This window comes from Notechis scutatus, chromosome 3 (genome assembly GCF_049901735.1).
Source record: "Notechis scutatus isolate UNSWTSFEM ecotype Mainland chromosome 3, rNotScu1.2, whole genome shotgun sequence".
Taxonomy (NCBI): domain Eukaryota; kingdom Metazoa; phylum Chordata; class Lepidosauria; order Squamata; family Elapidae; genus Notechis; species Notechis scutatus.
Window position 1 is genome coordinate 159,068,038 of NC_142011.1, and position 25,996 is coordinate 159,094,033.

A 25,996-nucleotide genomic window follows, 5' to 3' on the forward strand; every position below is an offset into this window, starting at 1 on the left:
AGGACCATTGTAACTTCAAACGGTTGCTGAGTGAGTGTCGTCAAGTCGAGGTCTACCTGTATTGTTTTTCTTGTCCATTTTCACTAGTTCATCTAATTGTGCCTTAAAGATAACTTACAAGTTAATATTCTGCAAGGTCATTTTGATGCAAGCTGCAGAGCTCAGAGAAAATAACTTCTAAGTAAGCATGCATAAGATTTCCAGCTTTTTATATTTGCAATGCATGCAATTCAATTTTTGTAAAATTAAAATTAGTATTATTTTAGAGTTGCTTTGCCTGTATATCAGAAAGTGTTTAGCATGGGAAAAACTAAGATTGACAAACTCCCCTGCAGGATGGCGAATGGTTTCTCTGCATGGGTGACTCATGATAATCTCATTCAATGTAATATGATATTGAGTATAAACTGAGAAGACAATGAAAAAAATATCTGTCATTTGAATATCAAGCTAAATATAATATAATCAAATTAGATGTATTTCTTATCTCTGTCACATGGCATTTATCCAGCAAAAGACTAGAAATCCTAAAATACTTCAGGATATGCTGACAACCAATATTCATACTAATGAGTCTAGTTTAAGAATAGCAACAGTGCCTCTCCAGGTAAGGAAAGGCCAGGAAATGGCCCACTGCTGCTCCAAGAATCTACTCCTCAGATCCACAGGATTGAAAGTTCTACACACTTTCTCACTAATCTGACAGTTGTGCAGAACTTTCAGTCTTGTGAGTCTGAGAAATAGATTTTTGGAACAGCAGTGACTGTGGAAAGATGGTAAGCTCTCAGAGGTAGCATAGTCTGTAAAAAGACATTGGATTTGCAAAAGCTCCCATTTGGAAGACAATTACTTCAAAGTTAAAGAGAGATCTTTGATGCAGCAGAGCAATCTAGCCATCCAGCAAATGATCCTTTATCCCCAGATTAAAGAAAAGAGCAAAGGAATAATTTAAAGGATTTAAAAATAATTAAAGGTAAAAAAAAAATAGCCAAGAATTAAAATAATGAAGTTTAAAATGGACTAGTTGAATTTCAATTTGCTTTAAAAAGTATTTTTAAAATGAGTAAACAATTAACTTATGTCAGTGGGAAAGAATTTTATTGCTACTAATTTGACAAAATGACTGGACAACTTTGCAAAATAAAAGATAGGGGAAATTTGCTAATGACCATCTGATTACAGAATTGTGTGTAACGAATGGGACTAAATACTAGAGAAAGGAGGGAGTCCCTTTTTTACTTGTTATTTTCCCTTCTGGATTGAAATGGCTGTTATTAGAAAAGTAATGAAATTTGTATTAAATAACAGAGATACTTGAGGTATTTCAACAAATCTTTGATGAACTAAGAAATTAACAGCCTATGTGAATGCATCATTTAAAAGAGATCTGAAAGAAGAAATAAGAGAAGAGATGAAAAATAACTATGAAGAATATTCAGGATAATTGAGTGGAGAGGTGAAACAAATTAAAAGTATAAATTTTGTAAAATAAAATAATAGTAATAAATATAGAATAAATACAAATATTACATCAAGAGATGAAAATGATGCAGATTTTGATTATTACTGAATTTACAAGAGAAAGAAACAAGAAAGAAAGAAATGTTTTAAAGAATAAGGTGAACATTCTTGAAGCCTTAGTTTTTTTTGTTTTTTTTTAAGGTTTGGAAGAAAAAGATGTTCATGACAACATTTAAATTTCAAGTCAAGGATTAATAACACCAATATTACATACAATAAAGGAATACAAAACTGACTTGTTAATCAGGGAAGACAGTAAGTATTTTTACGAAACACTGGAGACTTTTATAGACTTTCTGCTGAAAACCGATAGAACTGAATTAATAGTTTTGGGATTTATCAATTGAAACTTTGTAATGTAATTTCAAGGAGGGAAGAATGATATTAAGTCTGTTTGTAACATCCTTATAGAAGATTGGAAGTCACTTTCTTAAATATTTTTTTCCTTTCCTTTTTTCTATTTGCTGCACTTTTTATTTTTTCATTATATATACATACACCTTCTCTTTTTCTTTTTCATCTTCATCTTATATTGTTTTATATTTTGCTAGTGTTAGTCTTTAGTAAACATTATTTTAAATAAACAGTTATGAACATTCAAATAAACATGCTTACACTAGTAAGGACATCTGTTAGAATGACAGAAAGGAAGAAGTCCTGCTAACTTCTCTCCCTTCTCCATAAAGAAAATTGACCTCCATTCAGAGAAAAGGAAAAAGGTTTTCCAGGACCCAGAATATCCCAAGAATCCTATTGCTTAATATCAAAGGCTACTAGAGTAGTTGCTTTACACCAGGGCTGTCAAACTCGATTTCATTGAGGGCTGCATCAGGATTGTGTTTGATCTCAGGGGGCTGGGGTGGGTGTGGCTGGAGTGGGCATGGCCAGCTCAATGTCACTTGTGTCAGGTGCTCTGCCAGAGAAAACCAGCTCCTGAGCTGTGACGATGTCCTGCAACCCTCTGCCAGCGAAAATGAAGCTCGGGGGTGGTGGTCGCATATAGCCCTCCCAAGCTCCATTCACTGGCAGAGGTACCAGATAAATTCAACAAATCACTGTTTCCAGGGCACCTACACAGGCCAGATCTAAGCACCCTGCGGGCCAGATCCGGTCCCCGGGTCTTGAGTTTGACACTCCTGCTTTACATAATGTAGCACCTCCTCCTTGGGGCCTAGAAGCAGACCATCATTTCCCTTTATGAAGCTCTATGGAAGGAGTACATGGCTAAAGACTAAATCAAAATAAAATGGTCCTTTCCAATTTTGCATAGATCTAGAGCTGATTTTTTTTTGTTGGCTTCACATCTGTCAGCTTCTGCAGGAAACAAAACATTGGAAATAATAATAGACCTTGATGTTCCTTACTGTCTCCTCCTCACATTGCATCATTCGATCTAAATGACTTTTCAGTGAATTTATCTGCAATTTTAAAAAAAAACTGGAAGAGAATAACACAACATAGTATGTGTTATATGGAGCTTACTTACCTCATATTCTTCTTTGAATCCATAGCCTTCTGCACATTTCATCTGAGTAATATGTTGCAATAAATCTGCAACACGAATGGCTGGATGGAGCTGGCCTGTCTGGTATGGCACATCTACAGGGTCTCGTTTTTTGTAGGTGTGTGACTGGACCAGACTACTTGTGTCACTTCCAACCGTCTGAGTTTCATCTAGGGAAAGAAGATGCAATAAAGTATCGGACTACTTCCAGTTGATTTACAAAATTAATGATAAATTTTGAATATGGCTTTTAACATCATCATCATCTTTCATTGTCTAGGTGGGCTAAATTGTAATTACTGTGTAGTTTATTCAATGAGATATCACAAGGTATTAGGAAGAGACAGAGGTCTATTAGTTTACAATAAAAATGTGTAGACCATATTTTATTATTTTATTTGCTCGTTTATTTGCTCTATCAGTACATTGGGAAATTTATTTTTTTAGGATACTGATTTCTAAATAGTTCAGAAATTTCAGACTGAAACTTCATCAAGTCCTAGTCTAATAAATAATTCAATATTTCCTGGAGGAGGATACTATTTATTATTTTTCACAATATTTCAGGACTCATGTTAGTGAAAAGCAAAATGTTTAAAAATGCATAAAATGATATGGGTTGTTAAGCAAGAGAAAAAATGGAAATGGAGATTGGATACATTAGGAAAGGAAATATATAGAACAACTATGAGGAACCTTTTGATTTGAGTTAATACTTGACTGAGGTTAGCATGCTGCAAATTTAGATAAATATATGACAAGGTCTATCACATCAAGCATGAAATGTTATATGTCAGCTTACATGCAGGGCAACATACAACATGACCCCACTGGACTGATCCAAACTGATGTGAAGCAAATCATCTCCCACCCCCCACAGCATTGATGGGGCAATGGGAAACTTACCATTTATTGGCACTTTAAAGAAGATACATATCAGGAAAAAAAGAGAAGGAGGAGAAGAAAAAAGGAAACAGGCCATAAGCAACAGTACTACAATAATAATTGCAAGGTACTTTTATGGTTGTAATTTAAGCACCTTCAGTTTAGTTTCCTGTCAGACAAACTGAATATTTTATTAACATAAAGGGCTGAACAACCAGAAAAATGTTCTTTTTCTTTTGCTGAATCATGTTGGTGCTTTTAATTTAATGTGATAAGAAAAAGCACCCTCAAGTGAGAATGAAATGTTTTTGTTTTTCTCTTATAGTAAAAATTAACCTTTACAAAGCTATTTAATAAAAATTAAAATAAACAAGTATATCGCCTTCTAAAACTATGGGTTATTCGAAAATTTTTAAGCAGGGTCATTTTATTACATGGGACCAAAGCAGATTAAATGACAGCCTACATGTGGTTTGCTGACTGGATTATTAAGGATGAATAGGTGATGCAGGTTTTTACAGACTGAACCTTCTATGTGAAAAAAAAAATACCCACTATTGTTTGTGTATTAATGATCCCCATAAATTTAATATCATGTGACAAAACAGAGAGACAGACCATGAAACCCTTTGGTTGTAAGAGTTGTGTCTAATTTAACATTTTCTAGATGTTGAATGGCTCTTCTAAGAGCTACATTTCTAATACTTCTGATGGTGCCAGAGTGAGAATATGACAACTGAACACCATAACTTAGCATCTCCTTATGGGTAATCAATATAAAGCTTCTCTCAATATTCATGAATCAGTATTTGTAGTGATTATATATGACTAACAACAGATTGACATGAATATAATTCCAGCATATCTGCCTAATGGAGATTTAGTAATGATGGTATATTTAATTCTAAATATTAATATAAACTTGGAGCAAATATGTATATGAATAACATAAACCTGGTTTTATGTTATACTGGCTGAAGAAAAAAAGGAACCAGGTTTGGATCTGCGTTTATCTCATCTAGAGACTGACTAACACTTTTGAAAAGGAATGGAATAACTATTAGCAGAAGCATTTTTTAGCATTTCCTTCTAGTATATAAATTGAAATCTTTAGAACTTATTTGCTTTTTATGTAGTGTGTCTAAATGTGTACCTTAGCTTTCTCCCAATACCTTTTCTTAAATAACTCTCAAAGTTCCCAGTTCAAATATCTGCCCTTGGGCATTGTAGCCCAATCCAGCTGGGGGAAGTGGAAAGAAGGTACCAAATTGAGGAAAGTTTATATGCTTTAGGAACAGCATTTAGACAGACCACTCTAGAATGACTAACAAACTAATCAAAACCTTAGGATGTTTAGTTCAGGCTGTACGTGTTCTACCTACAGAAGCAGAATGACTGTTTGCTGGGCTATATTGAGAAAAGCAGTGGGAAGATAAAAGAATTATTGTTGTTTTTTTAAATCATCCTTTATCCTTCCAGTTTGGAAGTAAAGAATTTGCAAATGAACTTTATAGCACTATGTTTGCTGCTGACTTAAAATGTTATTGTTGGGTTTTTCTTTTCTTTTCTTTTGCATGACAGTAAATGTTCCACTGCACAGATCTTAATCCTGACCCATATTCAAAGAATCCTTTAACTCACTGGGGAAAACTAGAGAGGTATACAGACCTCTGAACATTTACCAGAGTTCATCTAAGAGTGGGATACATTATTTATCTATCCATCTATCTTACATTACTAGATTAAATAGTATGTGAAAGGGACAGTTGAAAAACATGATTTTCACTATTCTTACCTAGTAGATGTTAACCTATAGCCTCACAACAATATAATTTTCAGAGATTGGTTTTAATCCTAACTTCTGTTGTTTTGAACTGAACATATTTGATTTTAATAAAATGTGGCTTTCTCTTTTCTCCATAGTCCATCTTTTAAAAATAAACTTTTCCTTTGGTATCTGAATTCTGATGAATTTTAGAAGTTGTATTGAATGAATGGAGGAATTGGTGGAAATTCCCCTTTCATTTATGAATGAAGAAAGAATTTAAGAATCAAATAATTTCCTTTGTTTCCATGGCAATATACCCTGAGGTCCCAGTCACATTTTAGAATCCAGTTATTCAAAACTAAAATACTTTTAGATTTGCCTACAAACTCTAATTTCTTAATTAGTATTACACAAATTTCTGGAGCCTTAAATGATGTATAGGAACCACATCCCTGCCCAAGGAAGAGAGAGGGAGAGAGAAGAGTAGATGGGGGAAGAACCTAAATCAGGATTAAAACTAAGCTTAATGTGAATTGATTTTATTACATATAATCTCCATACTATGATTATTTCCAAAGTATTGAAGAATTTTTCCCTTCTATTACATTTAAAATTACTACGTGATAATAATATTTTGGAGAAGCTCTGGGAGTCTTAATTAAATTTGGGGGGAGTTACAAAGTGAATATCCCTGTTCTTAAGATCAGTCAGATGATCTACATTGGATGAAAATCAGAATATAGGCATAGAGTTCTATACATAATAAAGAAAAGAACACCAACATTACTTAAATTATTTTGGCCTGGTGGATTGCACTGCTCCCATAAGCAGTTAGTGAATTTTTTTAATCCTAATATACAGAATAGCAAATGTATGCCATATACACATGGCAGTTTTTTCCCAGATTCTGGGGTGGGCCAATATAAATACTGATATACCGAGTTCCCTTTAGCTCCTCTTCAACAAAACTGGGATGCATGGCATTAGGATGCATGGTATGAAAGGCGATATACAAGTGTTGTTACAATATGTTGTCGCTGAAATGGCACCTGAATATTACAAGGTGGCTGAGACACAAAAAGACAAAATAATAAGAAAATAAGTAAAGAAAGAAACAGAGGGTTGGAAATTGGTTTATGAGATTTCAAAATAAAGTATGCAAAGACTTTATTATTTTCATTTTAGGTTATTATATTATAGTTAAGTAGCAGGAGTAGCTGCAAAAATGAGTCAATACAACTTTTGCATTTATGTTGCATATTCATACAAAGCCTATTACAATTATTTCTGTTAGAGATCCCTCTATATATTAGAAACATACTTTTTCATAAAGAAGTACATATGGTACATCTGATTATCCGATCTGCATGGATACTACAGTTATCAATTTCCTTTAGAAAGTGCATATTGAAATGAAATTCTAAATTGCATTGCCAATATGTGAAACACAGTTGATGGCTTTCTGGTTGCTCAGAAAGTTACCAATTCTTACATCTACTTATTTTTTGCTGTATTTCAGAACAAGATAGCAATATGGCAAGAAATTGACTGAAATATCATTAGCCTAGTTACTGATTTCAGTTCAAGTGAAGAGGATCTTTGATGAGAAGCTAACCTCTAATAGTGAGGTTTCAGGCTGAATTGTTTCAGAAAGCCAAATTTCAAATGTAGAATCCATAGTTTAGTATGGAATGGGTGCCCAGACATGGTCTTCCAAAAATGCTTGAAAGGCCAGTTCCACCCCTGAAATGCTACAATTTGAAGATATATTGCACTCCACTGTATTACATGATTTTTAATTTACATCTGAGACATTCCATATTAAATGAATTACATGGGAATAGTGCTGCTCTTGCTGGTCTGAGACGAATTTAGTTACAAAAAGGCACTGTCATAGAAAAATGCACAGAAATGGATACAGTAAAACTGTTTACATCAGTTTCACTTGCTTGGACTTGGTCGGCATGTCTCTGCTAATGTTACTGAAGATTTTTTTAAAATGTAAAAAAAATATTTCATATCTGTAATTTAATGACAATAAAAAGCAGTTTAATTGTTTACCTTGGCCTGATATTGCAGTCACTTAGTTTTCATGAAAAACACTATTCAAGAATTGCTACTTCAAACAGATGTGTAATTATAGTAAGTTCTTGCACAGGAAAAATTGCATGTTAACAATCATTTTAATGTAACAGAAGGGAAAATTATTAAAATGATTTAAATCTGATTTAAATTTATTTCATTTCCCCCCTCCCTTATTTTTTTAAATGGGTTATCTAATGACCTATTCAAGAACTGAATTGAATTATTTGGTTTGAAAAAGCTTGCATTAATAGTAACAGATTAAGAGTTGGAAGGGACCTTGTAGGTCATCTAGTCCAGGGGTCCCCAACCACCGGTCCGTGGAACAAATCCTACCGGGCCGCTGGTTTGCTGGGTGCCGCCATCTTGTTTTGATGAAAAAGTGCTTCCGGTGAGCTTTTTACCCGGAAAAGCTCACCGGAAGCACTTTTTCATCAAAACAAGATGGCGGCACCCAGCTGATGCCGGTACCGGGCCGCGGCATAAAAAAGGTTGGGGACCACTGATCTAGTCCAACCCTCCCCCAATCAGGAGACCCTATACCATTTCTGACATTCTAATGGCATTATTATGAGTTAAACAGAAAACATTCCTCTCAGTACCTCTTTTGTGACTTAGAGTCTCCCTGACATCAGACAATTTTCAACACAAACCAAGACTTTCATTTATTTGCTAGTCATCTGAACAGACTATGACTTGTTGGGAATACATACAAATATTGAAACAAAATACTTCTTGCAAAAGAAGGAAGAGAGGTATACTCTTTCTAAGTCCTATGCTTAATTATTCTCCTAACAATAAGTCCTAGGTTGGTATTAGGTGTGTAAAGTAAGCCACAAAGAGTTTAGAGTTTGGAGGTATAATTAATGCATATAAACAGTGATACAGTTCTTTGATATTACAATTGATTATTAGTTTTAGGCATTTAGAAATGTCTTAGGATAGAAATTGAAATAGTTCTAAAAGACCAAAAGTTTCTTTTTAAAAATTATACAAAATAATTCTTGAAAAACACTTCATTAATTGGTGCTATAAAAATACAGTATCTTGACATGCACTTTTGTGAAAATGTTTGCTTAGTAATTTTCTCTTTTCTATTAGAGAAAAACTAGTTTCCAACAACTATAAGGTACAGCCAAAGATTCAAATATATTCAACAATAAAGTATATTAGAATCTTCCATCAAAATCTTATTATTTATTCAGAAGGGGAGCTTCAGACATATATAGCACCTTTGTGCTTTTAATGAAGCAGCCTATCTTGGTTTTAATACTTCTGTGTGAGCCTTAAAAACTTGAATCTGCTTTAAGATTTTTATACTTTTTAAGTAGAGGTACCTTTTCTTCAGGCTTATGCTGAAAGTTGAAAGTATGTATGCTTTTGAAAGAGTAAGAGTGAGATGCTGTTTTTGTGCTAATTAAGAAGCAAATAGAGTTATATAGGTCTAGTCCTTATCAGTAATTTATAAGAAACCATTTTTTTTATAAACCAGTTATAATTATCTTTGCTAAGATAAGATTAGATTACAACATTTCTTATATTTTTAAGAGGTGAGGAGGGGGAAATCACAGGTTGAGTCAAGCACAATGAATTTCCTTTGCCTTTGTTTATGACAAAACAAAAGAAAAATCACTTTTGACTTCAGTACTTTAAAAACAATTTAGGTTATGATTTGACAGATTCCTGTACCAGTGTTTTTAAGGCCAAAACATTTCTGCTGGATTCATACAATAAAATTATGCACTGATAAGGACAAGGAAAAAAGCAGCAGCAATACGGGAATGAAATTCTTATTACATGTTATTGTATTATTTTTCTTGGTTTAGATTAAGATTAGTATAGTAGTACAAAGCATAGCCCATCTTAGTTATTTCATGTGCAGTAGCATTTCATGCTATTTTTGTTATCTTAGCATGGTTAACTCATTTCCCTTCATTGTCTTTTTACTGGACAATCAGTTTTCAACTTCCTAAAAGAAAGGTAAAAATATATATTTCTTGTCTCAGAATTCTAGTACAGTAAGTATTTCCACCTGTATGGGACGTGGTACATTATATGTTATTGTTCAAATAATCCCATTTATTTGTGATACACAAATTTAAAAAAGTGGAAAATATTTATAATGCTATAGATTTCATAAATTTATTTATAGACTAAATTAAAATTATGTTGAATTTTTGACTACCATACTTGCATTGTTTGATTACCCATTACTTTATAAATATGTCCAATAAAAATCTTGGATCTACTAAATCACCTATGATAATAAAAGCTAGGGTGATAACTGGTATTTGAATGTTAAATGAAGAATAGTTTGCACATTTTGAGCAGAATATTACACTTGTTTAAGTACAATGTTTCACTACCTAGGTTGAACTTGTATTGTTTCTGCAACAGATATTGATAAAGGGAAATGTTCTCACCTAAAATTGCAGTTGGCACAAATGGATCTGTCATACATCATAAGCAGGGCAATGCAGAAAAGGTAAAAAGAGAAAGAGAAGTAAATAACGAGCAAATGTTCCAATTTTCTTTTTGCTCAGAAAGCCATTGAGTTATAAGCAATAGAGCTTTTACACTTTGAAAGTATTTTTGGAGAAGTGCGTTTGAAACATCTCTATTTGTTAAAGCAGCCCAACTTTTTCCACAAAGAAAAGAAGAAAACAAGTTGGCTCCTTTAAGAGTCACCTTGATTTAATAAGTGGATTCCTTAAAGGAATGGCATCTTTTTTTGAAGTTCATTCAGAAGCCTAGAAAAGCCATATTGCTTTAATGCTTTAGAACAGTTTTCAAGCCAAGTCTGCAGCATTTCTTTGGAGTCACTTTCCAAAGTGTGAAAATCTCTAATAAGAAAGTTATTTCATGCAAATGGTATTGAGCTTTTTAAAAAGTATTTTATATATATGGGTAATCACAAGAATATACTGTAATACTCATGTATGTGTTTAAACTTTGGTCATGTTCAGTATTTCAGTCTGTACTTAAAACACTAATAGTGGAGATATGATGGCTAGGTATGTTCATTAGAGACTTCTTATTCTCAAGCTTCTTATTCTCTTGTGGTAGACATTACTCCGCTAGGCTTCAAGGAAGTAAGTATTCTCTTCTAATTCTCTCTGTGTAGCTGGCTGGGGGATTCTGGGAGTTGAAGTCCACTCATCTTAAAGTGACCAAGTTGAGAAACAGTGCTCTATAGAACTTTGCTTGAATTAGGAAAAGAGCTCATGGTTTCTAAGAGATTGTTATAAAAGTAAACTATTTACAGCATTTAAAAACCAATGAAATATTTGGTTACCTGGATAATATGAATTGGGAACAGTTGTACTCAGGGTGTTCGTTTTCATTGTAAATGAAGAGGGTGACGATACAGCTGGAAAGAGAACACTATGAGGTAAATCTAAACAAAAGTATTAGCAAACAATAGCTTATTTATATCACACTCCTAGATTATGAATCTTGTTAAACCTGATAAGCAAAAGGATATTGTGGAAAAAATGTTATGTGAAAAATTAGCAACAGTGTTTCTATAACTTGGCATTATTTAAATATTTTGTGGTTTTTTTTTAGATAGATACTGTGTTTCTTTCATCTTCTTGCATGCTTTGTAAGGTGCCTTCTGCAATTAGGAACTCTATGACCCAGTTTTGTGTATATATCTTGCCACACCTATCATCCATAATAAAATGGAGATGCAATATGGATTTCTCCTCAATGATACTGGAAGGAACAGTGCAGGAAAGAACTACAAGCTGCTAAAGGCAACTTTGGGAAAGAACTTAGTCCAAAAATGCTTTAAATTAGGCTACAATCTTATGCCCATTAACTGAATTGAACTGATCTAAAGGACTTTTAATATGTATCTGTTTTCGGAATTGTGTGGCTGTTATGAATAGGTTTCTGCTGTACCCATACGATCCAGGAAAGGAGGGGATTCCTTTAATCAGTTGTAAACAAGTGCTATATTCATGCATCTCTGTGTTCCAAGGCATCTATAAAGCATTTTACAGTCCTAACAGACACTTTTGAATCCTCTTCCATGGAACTATAGTTTATATGAATTTTATATTTTCACTCTTGGATGAATTTTGCCTTTAAAAATAGCAATAAAAATACTTTTGTATAGCCTATGTCATGTTCTAAAAGTAGTATAGCAACTGAAGAGTTCACAAGAGGACTCTAATTCATTTCCTGGCATCTTCAGTTGAATAGATTTCAAATAGCAAAGCTGAGACCTGTTTAAAGATTATTGTCTGAGACCCCGGAAAACCGCTGTCAGACAGCTTTACCTTATGTACTCTTGATGAGTTGGGGAGGCATTACTCAGAATCCTATGGAAGTTGTGGTCTCTTATATCTTTGAATTGTACTATTTTGGGAATATTCGAAATAGTTCATACTGTCAAGATGGACAAATTGTCTGACCTTGAACAGGGCAGCTTCGTATATTCACAGCTTTAATTAATCTTTCTGAGACAAAATATCAAAGCAGCATGGAATCTCATCTTAAATACCATTTTAGTCTTAGAAACCTGGATCAATCAGACTGGCTCCAAAACAAATATCAATTTACTGAACTCTCTTATGGTAGGAACTGTGAAATTTGTCAGTTGAAGCTAAAGAGCCACCATTCGCACGTACTATGATATTTCTTAAAAATGGTCACCAAAATTAAAGGCTATCAGGCACCTTTGTATAATAAATGAGGAAATGGAGTGTAACACATACTGCACTGATCTCACTGGTTTTTATTTGGAAACAAGGGAAAGGCATAAATACAAAATGTTCTTTATCAAAGATTCAATTCCACCTTCTTGCTACAGGATGTGAAATGTTGCACTTGGAGCCCATGGATTGAGTAACAAGCATTTAAGAGCCTTTCACACTCCCCTTTGCTATTTGCTCTGCAGAAATTAAAATGACTTCCACTTACATCTCCCATTTAGATTGTGTGTATCCATGAAAGAGAAAGCTTCATCACAGTTGGTACCTTGTTCAGCATAGCTTTTATCCATTGAGTTCACCATCACTGTCATTTCCTGTCGTGTGTTACTCAATGTCTCCTTTCGCTTTTTGGCCAGTTTCCTTAAGAAAGAAACATTAAGGAAAAGAGATGATGCTTCAATAAGCAAGCATTGAATTCATTATTTTTATTTCATATAATCTATAAATTAACTTCTTCTAGAAAGACCTTCCCCCAGACACACACACACACACACACACACACACAAATCAGCATGAAATTTAAACAGCTACAACATTTTCACTGTGAATTGATGAGAAAAGGCAATACATACAGTTAGAGTAATAAAATATTGCATATAATAAAATACACAGTTAAAGAGTTATATGTATTATACAGAGATGAAGGAAAAACAAGTGGATTATGGATTCCTGAGCACAAGGTACATCCTTAGGATACTTTGGGTTATTGACTTCTTGGATTCTAAACCTGGACTGGAAAACCTATTTGATTTGCCAACCTTCCTTTGAAGGATCAGCAGACTGTCAGTCAGCCACCCTAGGAAAATCCTGATTTAGTAGGGTGAGTGTAACAGTGGGAAATTGGATCCAGACTTTGGCTAAGTGTAAGCTCTAAGACAACTCATTACAGGTAGTCCTTGCCTTTTGACCACAGCTGAGCCAAATGTTTCTGTTGCTAAGTAAGAATTTGTTAAGTGAGTTTTGCCCATTTTATGACTTTTCTTGTCACATTTGTTAAGTGAATCACTGCACTTGTTAAATAGGGAAAGTAGGAAAAAGAAACAGTGAGTTAAAATAGTTGTTGGTAAACTGTACTGTCACAACTGTCTTGAGGATAGTCAATGTTCAATAGGCTTAGTTCTAATAGGAAGGAGGGCGGAGCTGGCGTCGCGGCAGTACAGCATGCGATCTTTAAACTCTAAGATCGCTGCTGATATTTCCGTTGCAGGACGGTCCCAATGGAACTAAACTGTCCTGTAGAGACGGTGACTGAGGAGGGCACATCCTGTTGATCCCAGGGACATTGCAAAGTCCCTGGTAGATCCAGGAGAAGCCCTTTTTTCCCCGTGGCAGAGAGGCAGCCATTAAAGCTGCTGAAGCTGGGACAGCTCTGGAATGGAAGAAAGCTGGAAAGAAAGTGTGTCAGTTTGGTGAGAGAATTTTCTACTTATTTTTTTCTGGACAGAACACCCTAAAAGACTAAAAATTAAATTTAAAAGTGAAGATAAAAGTGCTCAAGTGGCGAGATTAAGCACAAATTAAATCTGAAGGTTTTTCTTCTTTTTATTGGAACTTTGGATTTTTGTAAAAACTTTTCAATTTTTAAACTGGACTGGTCTTTCCTTTTTAATTTTAATTTTTTCCTTTCAAAATAACTTTTTGGAAAAGTTTTTTTTCCTCTTGTTTCTTCTCTTTAATAATTTTAGACTCTTTTTATTTTTTTATTCCTGGTTTTAATATTAGAGGGGAAGGGAAAGGAAAGGGAAATAAGTAGCGCTGCCACCTGGAGGCTTGGATACATTGTTTTCCTTTCTTTCTTGTTGATACATATGGTGTTACATTCAAGGACTCTGTGCTTTTCATTGAAAAGATAGTGGGAAGAGCATGTAGATTGTTTGCAGGTGCTCTTCTGTGAAACTACTAGATAGCTGGAGTCTGGATTTGAAATTGAAGAAAGAAGATTGAAGTGACCTTGAAAAGAGAACTGGAAATTTTGATTTTTGATTTAGTAAAGAGCCTCGAATATTTAGTGGCAGTGCTTTGGTTACTGACAGAATTGCATTTTTTCTTTCCCTTTTTTTCTACTCACCCCCCCAGTTGGAGTTTTATGTTTGGAGTCCTTTGATGCAGGAATAAGACTACTTTTTTCCCTTCCCTCCTCCCTTTGTTCTACCATTTTAGCAAGGGGAATATACAGTTTTCTGTCTTTTTAAATTTTTTCCTATTTTTTTTATATTTTTTCATCCTTTTTCCATTTTCCATTTTTTTTCTTTTTTTTCTTTTTTTCTACATAATTGGAACCAATTGGATTAAGGTATTCAAGTGCCTGAAGATTTTTTCCCTTTCCTTTTTTATTTTCATTTTTTGCTTTTACTTTTTTTTTTATTGGAGTGGCAGTTGGCTGCTCTTGCTTTTTCTTCTCAATTTTCCTATTAAGTATTCTAAGATGAGCAGAAAGATACCAGCCTCAGCTTCTTCAATCCTGACTTCTTCCTCCTCAACATCTGGAGGACAACGATCAATACAGGTGATGTTACAACCACAGAAGGAGAAAGAAGTGACACTGCAGATGATTATGCAAGGAATTCAAAAGATACAAGTAAAAACAGATAATATTGAAAAGAGAACGGAGAATATTGAGCAAAGAACTGAAAAGACAGGTGAGAAAATTGAAAATATTCAACAGATGATGATGCAATATGAGGACAGAATCAAGAAAATTGAAGAACAAGATATACAAAGAGATAAGAAGATTGGAGATATGGATACCCGATTGAGTGAAGTGGAAAGAGACAAGGGCAGATCTCTGCAATCATTGGGGTGGGAAATTGATAGATCAGAATTCTATCTTAGATTTCAAAATATAGAAGAAGAAAAGGGTGAAAACCTTGCTGAAATGACAGAAATCCTGGCAGAAGCATGAGAGGTAACTAAAGAGAAGATGATGGATGGAATGGACAAGGTTTTTCGTGTCTATACAAGATATGCGATGAGAAATAAACTGCCAAGAGAAGTTCATATCAGATTTATTAAGAAAATAATTAAATCACAAATACTGCAGGAGGCAAGAGAAAAAACACTAAAGTACAAATATAAAGAAATAGTGGTACTGAAACAGTTACCGAGAAGAGTGAGAGAGATAAGAAGAGAATATTTATTCTTGACCAAAGAGTTACTTAAGAGAGGAATAAATTACAGATGGCTGATATCAGAAGGTCTCATGTTTACCTGGCAGGAACAAAGACACAGAATTGATACAGTTGAAAAATCTGAGCTATTCTATCTGGAATATTTCAGATGAAGGGAGGAAGATACAAGAAAAGAAGAGTCGTTAATTGAATTTCACGAGGAATGTATAGCAGTAATTGAAAAAGAAGAAGGAGCCGTAGGTGGTGTACCCATAGAGCAATGAGAACCAAGATCTACTAGAGCAACAAATCCATCTTATAAAGTCTAAAATGGATGAGAGAAAACTGATTACAATTAATATAAATGGATTTAATTCAGCTACTAAAGGAAGAAAAATATTTCATAAGTTAGAGAAATTAAATTTGATATAATCTGTCTACAAGAAGTATATATTAAAAAACAATATGATTATATATTGAAACAACAAAAATTAGGGAAATTATTTACAGTGTTGACAGCGTAAAAAGAGAGGAGTGGTGTTATACATTAGAGATACAATCCCTGTGGAACAAATATATACAGATGATGATGGAAGGATTTTGATGGTGGAGATAATGAACAATAATCTAAAGATACTTTTATTAGCTATTTATGCTCCAAATGATAATCAGGACGATTTTTACAGGAAATTACATAACAAAATAATTGAACTTGACTATGCTAATATCTGTCTGATGGGAGATTTTAATGGTATAATAAATGACAAATTGGACTATAAAACACAAAAAACAGCAAAGAAAGTTAGAAAGACATTGCTCTTTCGAATGGTAGATGAGATAAACCTAAAAGATGCATGGAGAGAGAGAAATGCGGAAAATAAACAATATACCTTTTATTCCAATAGACATGCATCATGGTCTAGAATAGATATGATATAGATGTCAACAGAATTGCTTTCTAACATACAAGACATTGAAATAGAAGCAAGTACCTGGGCAGGTCACAATCCAATGACACTTGTATGGAAAGGATAAAAAAGGAGATCTAGATGGACTTTAAATAATACGATATTAAAGGAAAAAGACTTTAAACAGAAAATTGAGAGAGAATTGACTTTTTTCTTTAAAGAAAACACAAAAGAGGATACATCATTACAGAACCTCTGGGACACGATGAAGGTTTATACAAGAGGCTTGATAATGGACTATACAAGGAAAAGAAATATAAAACAGAATTTAAAAAAAAAATATTGGAAGATGACTACAAGAAGTTGTAAAAAGAACTACAGATATTTCCACAAAAAAGGACATTATAATTAAAATGGACATAACTAAACATAAAATGGGGCTAATGGAAAAAGAAGAAATAGCACAAAAAAATAAAAATGCTAAGCAGAACTATTTTGAAGATGCAAACAAACCAGGCAGATGGTTAGCATATAAATTGAGAAAGGAAAGAGACTCGAGAAGGATAAATCAATTGATAAATGAACAAGGACATGTATGCAATGGAAATGCGGAGAAAAAAATTATTCAAGATTATTATGGAAAACTGTACCATCAAGAGAATGTTCAGGAAGAAAGAATTCAAGAATACTTACAGGAAGCAAATTTGCCTCAGATACCCAAAGATATTGAAATAATGTTAGAAAGTAACATAACAATGATGGAATTAACAGAAGCTTTAAAAAAGCAAAACATTGGGAAAACACCAGGTCTGGATGGTTTGCCAGTGGAATTTTATAAGACATTCCAGGAAACATTGAATCTTCACTTATTAGAAGTTATGAATGAAGTTATGACAAAGAAGAGAATACATGGTCAGAAGCATATATCACACTTGTACCGAAGGAGGACACAGACCCACAGCAAATTAAAAACTACAGACCAATATCACTATTAAATTCAGACTATAGAATTTTTGCTTCAATTCTGGCAGAAAGACTGAAAAGATACTTAAACTATTTTATTCACCCTGATCAAAGTGGATTTCTGCCGAAGAGACAGATTAAAGATAATATGAGAATAATTTCAGATACACTGGAATACTATGAGGCACGTCCCGAAAAACAAATGGCTCTGATGTTTTTAGATGCACAAAAAGCCTTTGATAATGTGAATTGGCATTTTATGCTGTTACAATTGGACCAAATGGGCTTTGGTAAAAATATCACTCTAGCCATAGAAACGATATATCAAAAACAAACTGCAAAGGTTATGATAAATGGAGAGTTAACAGACTTTATAGATACAAGAAAAGGGACTAGACAAGGCTGTCCACTGTCACCTCTGTTGTTTGTGTTAGTACTGGAAGTGCTGAATAGGAACATCAGAGAAGAAAAAGAAATAAAAGGAATGAAAATTAAAAAAGAAGAGTATAAATTACAAGCTTTTGCAGATGACCTGGTATTTATATTAGAGGATCCATTGGAGTCAGCACCTAAACTGATAGAAAAGATAGAAGAGTATGGGAAAGTAGCAGGTTTGAAAATAAATAAAGATAAAACAAAGATTTTAGCAAAGAACATGTTAGTAAGACGAAAGAAAGAATTGGAGGAAGTTTTGGGGATCCAGGTCACAAATAAGGTTAAGTATTTAGGGATACACATAACACCAAGATGTAGCACACTTAAGGAGGATAATTATCTTAAACTTAAACAACAGATTGCGACAGACTTGACAAAATGGGAAAAATTACAATTATCACTGATTGGGAGAATATCTACAATTAAGATGAATGTATTGCCTAGAATCTTATACTTATTCCAGACAATTCCAATCAGATTAGGGAAAGAATTTTTTGAAGATTTAAACAAAATAGTGCTAAAATACATTTGGCAGGGGAAGAAAGCGAGAATAAAACTTAAATTGCTACAAGATGCAAGAATAAGAGGAGGATTTGCTTTGCCCAATTGGGAATTATACTAACAAGCGATGAGTCTGATGTGGCAAAGGAGTGGATAACACTAAGGAATACTAGGCTTTTGAATTTAGAAGGACATGCTTCTTAGGGTGGCATGCCTTCCTCTGGTATAAGGGAACTAAAACGCAGGGGTATTTTAGAAGACATTATGTTCGAGAAGCATTGTTTCTAAACCGGGAGAAGATAAAAAAGCAATATTATTTAAAAATTCCACTATGGTTATCTACTATTGAAGCTTTCTCCTATCCAATAATATATAAAAAGGAACAAACAGTTAGATATGGTGATATATTGAATGAAAAAGGTGAACTTAAATCTATGCAAGTGAGAAGAACAAGGTGTAAAAATGAATTGGTTTTCATATTTGCAAATACAATCTAGATTTGATAAGGATGTTAAAACAGAATGTATCTATGGTAAATTGACTGATTTAGATAAAATTTTGACAGGTACTGATGAAAAAGTAATGAAAAACTTTATGGACATTTGCTAGAGTTTAAATTAGACGAAAAACAAGTAAAAGAAACAATGATTACGTGGGGGAAAATTTTTGGATATGGGATTTAGATAAATGGCAAAAATTGTGGTCTCAAAATGATAAAATGACTATGTCAACTGCATATAGAGAAAATTTGTATAAGATGTTTTACAGGTGGCACTTACCCCCGACCAGAATTGCGAGGATGTTCAAGAATAAATCGGATAAATGTTGGAAATGTCATCAGATATTCATGAGATGTTCATGTTACCATATGTGGTGGACATGCTCGGATGCAAAAAGATATTGGACTATAATCCACACATGGTTGGAAAAAATGACAAAACAACACATAGATTTTAAACCTGAGATATTTTTACTAGGAATTGTACCGGAAATATATTGTAAAGAATTGAAATATTTTACTGTAAATGTTTTAACAGCGGCTAGAATTGTATTTGCTAAGAATTAGAAAACTGAAAAAATACCTATGCAGGAGGAAATTATTAAGAAAATCATAGACTGTGCTGAAATGAGTAAATTGACATTTGGAATTAGAGAACAAGAGGATAAACAATTTGATATGATATGGGATTTATTTTATCAATGGTTAGATAAAAAGACATGGTAAAGAAATAGATTAGTAAGCCTTACAATAAAAGTTAATAGATTGATATAGAATACAATACAAAATATATAACCATTGGATGAATGTATAAGACTAAATCATAATGAAAATTAGAATATCTTGTATAAAATGATGGAAAAATAGTTTAGTCAAAATGAATGTTTAATAATTGATATTACATAAGCACAAGCTAGATTGATAAGGTGAGGATTTATATAACTTGTGAGTAATGGTAAAAAAAGGATAGCACAAAAGATTGTAACCAACTGACACACTGTATGTATATAATTGAAAGAGGGTTTTATGTTTTTATGTTTTGTTTGTATGTTTATTGTAAAAATAAAAACTTTGTTAAAAAATAAATAAAATTTCTTATCTAGTTGTGCTGTATTATGTGTCTGACAGACAAGTTTGAGTCTAGTAGCCAAGTTAAGCTGTGTGAAGCTGAGGGGCTAAGATTTATTGCAGAACACTGCTTTGGTGACAGCTTAGGCTGCCAAGATGAGAAAAATCTGTTCAGTTATATTAAGAGAATAATTCTGAAAGTAAAACAGAACACCCCTCCCCCACAAAGCTATATAAAATCCTTACTAACAGTTTGAAAATATTAAGACTCAAGTCTGTTTCTTCTTCTACCACATTAAAATTATGATTTGGTGGAGGAGTTTCTGAAAATTAAAGCATGTTCAATGCTCTGAAGAACCTTGGAGCTGAAGGTTTATTTATTTGCAAGATTTATATATCATATCAGTCTGATCAGTTTTAATGGTATTTTTCAGAGCACCAGTAACAGTAGAATGAAATTTTACTGAACACAATGACAGTGTTTCAGGGGAAGACTATGAGAACTATCAATCATCAAATGGTATTATACAGATATGTTTGCACAGTTGATAAACTGAATTTCTCTATCTTTCTTACATGGGAAACAGCACTATACGTTAGAAGCAGAAATAATGATAATCATTAATTTGGAGGATTTTGAGAGTGGTTAGAAGGCATTCATGGAGGATGGATCTATCAAGTGTTCTCACTCAAGGCCGAACGTTACCTTGATGGAGACAATACAAGGGAACAATGGTTGGAAAGCAATAAATTAGAATGCCAGAAAGTCTGTTTGCCACTTTGAGAGTCATAATATTGGATTAATATATTCTTCAGCTTGATGCAGCTTGTGTTTTTCATACTTCCTGTTATGCAGGTGGAGATTTTCTCACCATCTTCTCTGACCCTTTTAATTGAAGGTTCTGGAATCCAAATATGTTCTCCACCCAAAGCATATATTGTATTTAAACTGCAGGTTCTCTTTCTCAGCTATGATCCATTGCTCATAAACTGATTTTCCACTTTCTATATTATAAATTTCTGCCCTGCAGTAATTTATAAATTCATAACTATATAAATATAAATATATAAAGTAAATATAAATATATAACTAGTAAATATAAATATATAAGTAGTAAATTCATAACTATGTTTTTACTTATACCTATTATCTTGTAAGCAATTGACAAAAATAAAAAAATAAAAAATAAAAAATATCCCTCATGTGTCTACTCAAATATTTCAAGTATGGGTTAAGAGGAAATGTTCTTTCTGTGGCCTTAGTAATTATAGTGAGAATCGAACCTCCACCTTTGTATGAATATACAAAGCAGGGCTTAGAATTGCAACTATTATTCATTTTCTTCTATGTAATGATCATATAATTTTCTTTGGAAAGTTTAAACTTAGGAACAGATCCAAATAAACAAGTTTAGTACATTTAGCAAGATGTCTGATGCATGTCAGTATACTGAGTATCTTTAAACCCAATCAAAAGTGGAGAAAAACTGACCCAATTTCTTTTTTCACACTCCAGACATTCACTGAATGTGGAAAGAAGTTTAGCTGTCTATATTATTATGAAACTGAAAAAACCAATAACAATTCCCCATTCCATGTTCTTTCAGAGTTCTTTATCTATTATATTTTGATCTTTCAAAGATGATTCTCTCCAAAGGCCATGGTATGCAGCTTCATATAGTTCAAGATAGCTTATTATATTGTACAGCCTCTATAGTCAGAGTATCTCAAAAATGACAAAAATAAAGACAGGTTTCAGGGTCATTATATGATTGACAAGACCAATTACTAGACAGTTAAAAATAAAAAATACCCCTTGGAATCTAAATTTGCTATTCTTGTTTAAAATAACAACACAGAAATCACAGGAGGTAATTTTTTTATATCGTATATGAAATTTTTAAAACATGTACTCATCAAATATAAAGAGTGCAGAATGGTTGAGCTGAAAATATCTTGAAGATATTGCAACCATTTAGAAAGTACAAAAAATGTATGTTGCTTTCAAAGTCAGGGAACTAAGGGTTGGGTTGTAAATTTGCATTCATTATTATTTGAATTCACTTCATCTCTTTACTCAAGTCATAAGTAAACATAAATGTAACTCCTATAACAGATGTTACTTTCAGCTGCTCCTTTCAAAGGGCCTGTTCCAGGTTAAGGTATACAATTTGGCCAGAAACTGAGCCTAGTGGTATAATCATATACATGAAAGCATTAATTTGAATGATACTAGTTTGCTCTTCAACTGAATGATAATGTAAGACTATTAAATTTCCTCTCTCTACATTCTATGCTACTTAATTAAGACATATATAACACGTTTATATATTACCCCAGAATATCTACAGTTGCTCTATGAGCTCATAACACTTAATTTCAAGTTATAACGCAGTAAGCACACTCTAGATGCTGCTGCACCATAGTAATAAAATAAAAAAATCTAATATAAAAAGAAGAAAATATTATTTCAACAATAGTGTATTTTTCCTATTAGAGAGGAGAATTTTTCCCCTTATTTAAAAATCTTATCTGATATTTGATAAGCTTTCCATTCTGTAATTTTGGCATATCACAAAAGCATAGTAAATAGTGAATATATGGGCAACACTGAGATCGATTTTGGGACTACTGAGTTAATATATGACAACTGATAATACAGACATGCTATTTTTCAACGGTTTTCCATATAGACATATTCTAGTAACATCATCTTGAGACTAATTATGACTTGAGGAAGGAAAATACTAATAATTAAATAATTAAGAGTCCCCTTCATATTCAAGTCAAGCTTTTAGTTGCAGAACCTGAAACAACGAATGGAGTAATGAGCTGCCAATGTCAATTCCTTTTAAAACTTCCATAAAGTTAAATAGCAGAAGCTAGTAAGCTTTTAAAGCTAGTTCAAACACAGCCAGAAGGGCTTTCCTGTAAAAAAACCAAAGCCCATTGAAGATCCTCATTTCAATCAAGAACTCAAGACACTGTAACACGTATTGTGGATAACATTTCAGTACTCAGTACTCAGGATTAGAGCACAGGCAATCCTTGAGTATGACAGCAATTGGAACCAGGACTGCTGTTGCTAAGTGCTGCAGTCATAAAATGCAATGACATGTGACAGCATCACTTAGTGATAGCAATCCAGGCAGTCCCAGATGCCAAGACATGCAGGTCATTAAATGGGAAGCATCAGGAATTCTAAGTAAGGAAGGAGGATGCTGCAGGGAGAGGAGGAAGGCCCTCCTGGTACAGGCTGTGCACAGGTTGGACAAGGGGTGTGTGGACTGCAGTATGGCATGAGCAGAGGGAGGGTACAGAAGGAAGCATGATTTGTGTGTGACCATAAGACGACTCAGGAAGTGGGTGAAGGATGTATGAGAGTACAGAGAAGTCTGGGAAGGAAGGTACATGGCGTGCATGAACACAGGGAGAGTGCAGACAGATGTGGGGCATGTGTGAGTAGAGGAAGGCTTGGAAAGGAGAATGTGGGACACATGGAGGCCCAGGAAGGGGTGTGTGTGAATGCATGGAGGCCTGGGAAAGGGGGTGCAAGGTGCATGTGAGCCAGTTGTATACGAATGAAGGGGAAAAAGAGAGCATAGTGAGTTTGAATGAGTGTGAGCAAAGAAAGGCATGGGAAAGACTTACCCGAATGAGTTGGGAAGCCAGGAGGGAAGATCACAAATGGTGATCATGTGACCACAGGACATTGCAGATGGTCATAAGTGGGGTTAGTTGCCAGTGCCCAAATTTTGTTCACATGAAAACAGGGGCACTGCAACAGCCAGAATTTTGAAAACCAGTTGTGAGTCCCTTCTTCAGCATCCACTTTGAATGTTACTGAACAAATGATTGTAATTTGAGGGCTATCTGTAATATCTCTTAAAGTGTCACCACAACTAAATATTTTCATGTTAGGTTAATGTATAACTTTCCAATAGGTAGCTTTTAAAAATAAACATTTCTAAGATATGGGGTTCTGTCTTGGTGCTGATTTTTGATCTAATCAGGAAGAAAGAAGAAAAAGTTCCTCTGAAGATTCAAAAAATGTGTAAAGTAACCAAAAAAAAAAAAGCTGCCAAAAATATACTGGGAAAAAATGCCTATTCCCCAGCTAGAGTAGATTTGACAAACTTTATCAGCAAACTAATTGCTAATCAGCTTCAAGTCAGTTTCACAATCACTGTTAAAAGCCAGCTAGTTTGATTTTCACAGCTTATTAGGGCTGCCTAGCACTTCATATCTGATTTCAAAAGGCTGCTTTACAATGAAATATAACATTGCTTGAAACATCCTTTTTCAAATTACTTTGGAAGGATCAAGGAAAGGAAACACCTGTGTGGAAGTACCCTGATATGAATATAAACACATTTACATGTTATCAGTTAGTTAATTGTGTAAATGCTGTGTAACAAATATAGTTTTTTTTGGGAGGAGCTACAGAATAGTATCCGCTCATCTATATGCAGTGAACTAGGTATCGAATTAAAGGAGATTTTTTCCTAAATAAGGCTTGAAACAGATGGTTTCCAAAGAAGAACAATATTATTTTGCTACAACAATGATGAAATAGGTTTGGGAAGTACCACAACATTTTTTAATGTTTATATTTTAAAATTAAGCTTTCCCACACATATAAAAATAGGAAGTATGTTATCTTTTACTGTGCCTCACTTTAGCCTTTTCAATAATAAATGCAGTTTCTAAATTTAAGATCATGCACTTGGGGAAAAGAATCCATCAATTCAAACATGTTTGGGATAAACACATGTCTATCATTTGACAAAATTTAAAAATAAAATAAAAATAAAATAACAAATCAAAATTAATGAATAAGACAGAAAGAAAGAGAGAGGGGGAGAGAAAGAGAGAAAAGAAAGAAAACCAGAAGAACAAAAGAAAATACCTCCCACTCCCCATAAAGGACAGACTCAAGGGACTACTGGGTCTTTTTCTGTCCTCAGTTTTCTATGTTTCTAGGATCTTTAGGCTTAAGATAGAACTTGGAGAAGACTATACAGGAATAGGTTTCATAGTAATTCTTAGTATTTCCACTTACACTGAGTTAATATTTGCTACAAAACAATAATTTTAGGGATAGAAAATAATGCCAGTGAACTACAGTATATTTTTCAAAGATATTAAGAAGCAGAATCTTGCTATAATAGAAGTGGTTGCAAACTCATAAGTCTAATTAAAACATCTCACAGTAACACAATAATCAAGAAATCTCAGAGTACTGTCATGGTTCAAATCAATGTACAAGGTCCAAAAAAGTATGTCAGACAAAATGAGCAAAAAAGGTGGAGATACACAGTATGTAAATCATGACTGCAGATTAGAGACAAAAGACTAACCCTTCAGTTCATGATATTGTTTACGATAGCAACTCTCATAACTTAAAAGACCACAAAGCAATCAGCCTGTTGACAGCATGAGAAAAATCATTTAACTAGCTTTCAGCCAACACTAGGCTTGATATGCCATATGTAGCAGTCATCCTATTGCTCTTGGTACATTCTGTCTCCAAAAGCAAACAGCTTAATATCCAACCGGCAATGTCTGTCATGTCAGCATCTATCTACAGCCCTAGAAATGGGGAGAGAACCTCCAGGCCTTTCCATTCCTTTTTCCTAAACTTTAGGATTCAAACAAGGTTGAATGGTGCTTTGGAGCAGGGCTCTCCAACCTTGGCTGTTAAGTGACTCATTTTATTATCTTTTTTGCTGTGATTGGTGAGTGAAATTTGTTAAGGGAACCACATGGTCATTAAGGGAATCCAGCTTGCCCCACTGATGTTGCTTGTTGGAAGCCAACGGGGAATGTCACATGACTCTGGGATACTGCAACCATTGCCAAGCACCCTAATTATGATCACATGACTTTGGGGAAGCTGCAATGGTCATAAGGGCAAGGACAGGTCATAAGTCACTTTTTTCAGTGCTGTTGTAACTTTGAACGGTCACTAAATGAATGGTTGTAAGTCAGGGACTACCTGTAGCATTCTCAATTAAACACTTCTGGGATTATT

General features: G+C 33.8%; 1 protein-coding gene across 21 annotated transcripts in view; it reads right to left on the reverse strand.

Moving 5' to 3' along the window:
- The window catches only part of PTPRM (protein tyrosine phosphatase receptor type M), a 483,430-nt gene that overhangs the window by 97,556 nt on the left and 359,878 nt on the right, over positions 1 to 25,996 (reverse strand). For 8 of the 21 annotated variants that reach the window (XM_087961546.1, XM_087961544.1, XM_087961543.1 and 5 more), the window contains 4 exons: positions 12,690 to 12,841; positions 11,056 to 11,130; positions 10,184 to 10,210; positions 3,008 to 3,195 (listed from right to left, as the gene is read on the reverse strand). In XM_087961546.1, coding sequence (XP_087817672.1) covers positions 3,008 to 3,195; positions 10,184 to 10,210; positions 11,056 to 11,130; positions 12,690 to 12,841 — 442 coding nt within the window. The remainder of the gene's footprint in view (positions 1 to 3,007; positions 3,196 to 10,183; positions 10,211 to 11,055; positions 11,131 to 12,689; positions 12,842 to 25,996) is intronic. The other 13 variants (XM_026671911.2, XM_087961547.1, XM_087961545.1 and 10 more) reach the window with 3 other exon arrangements.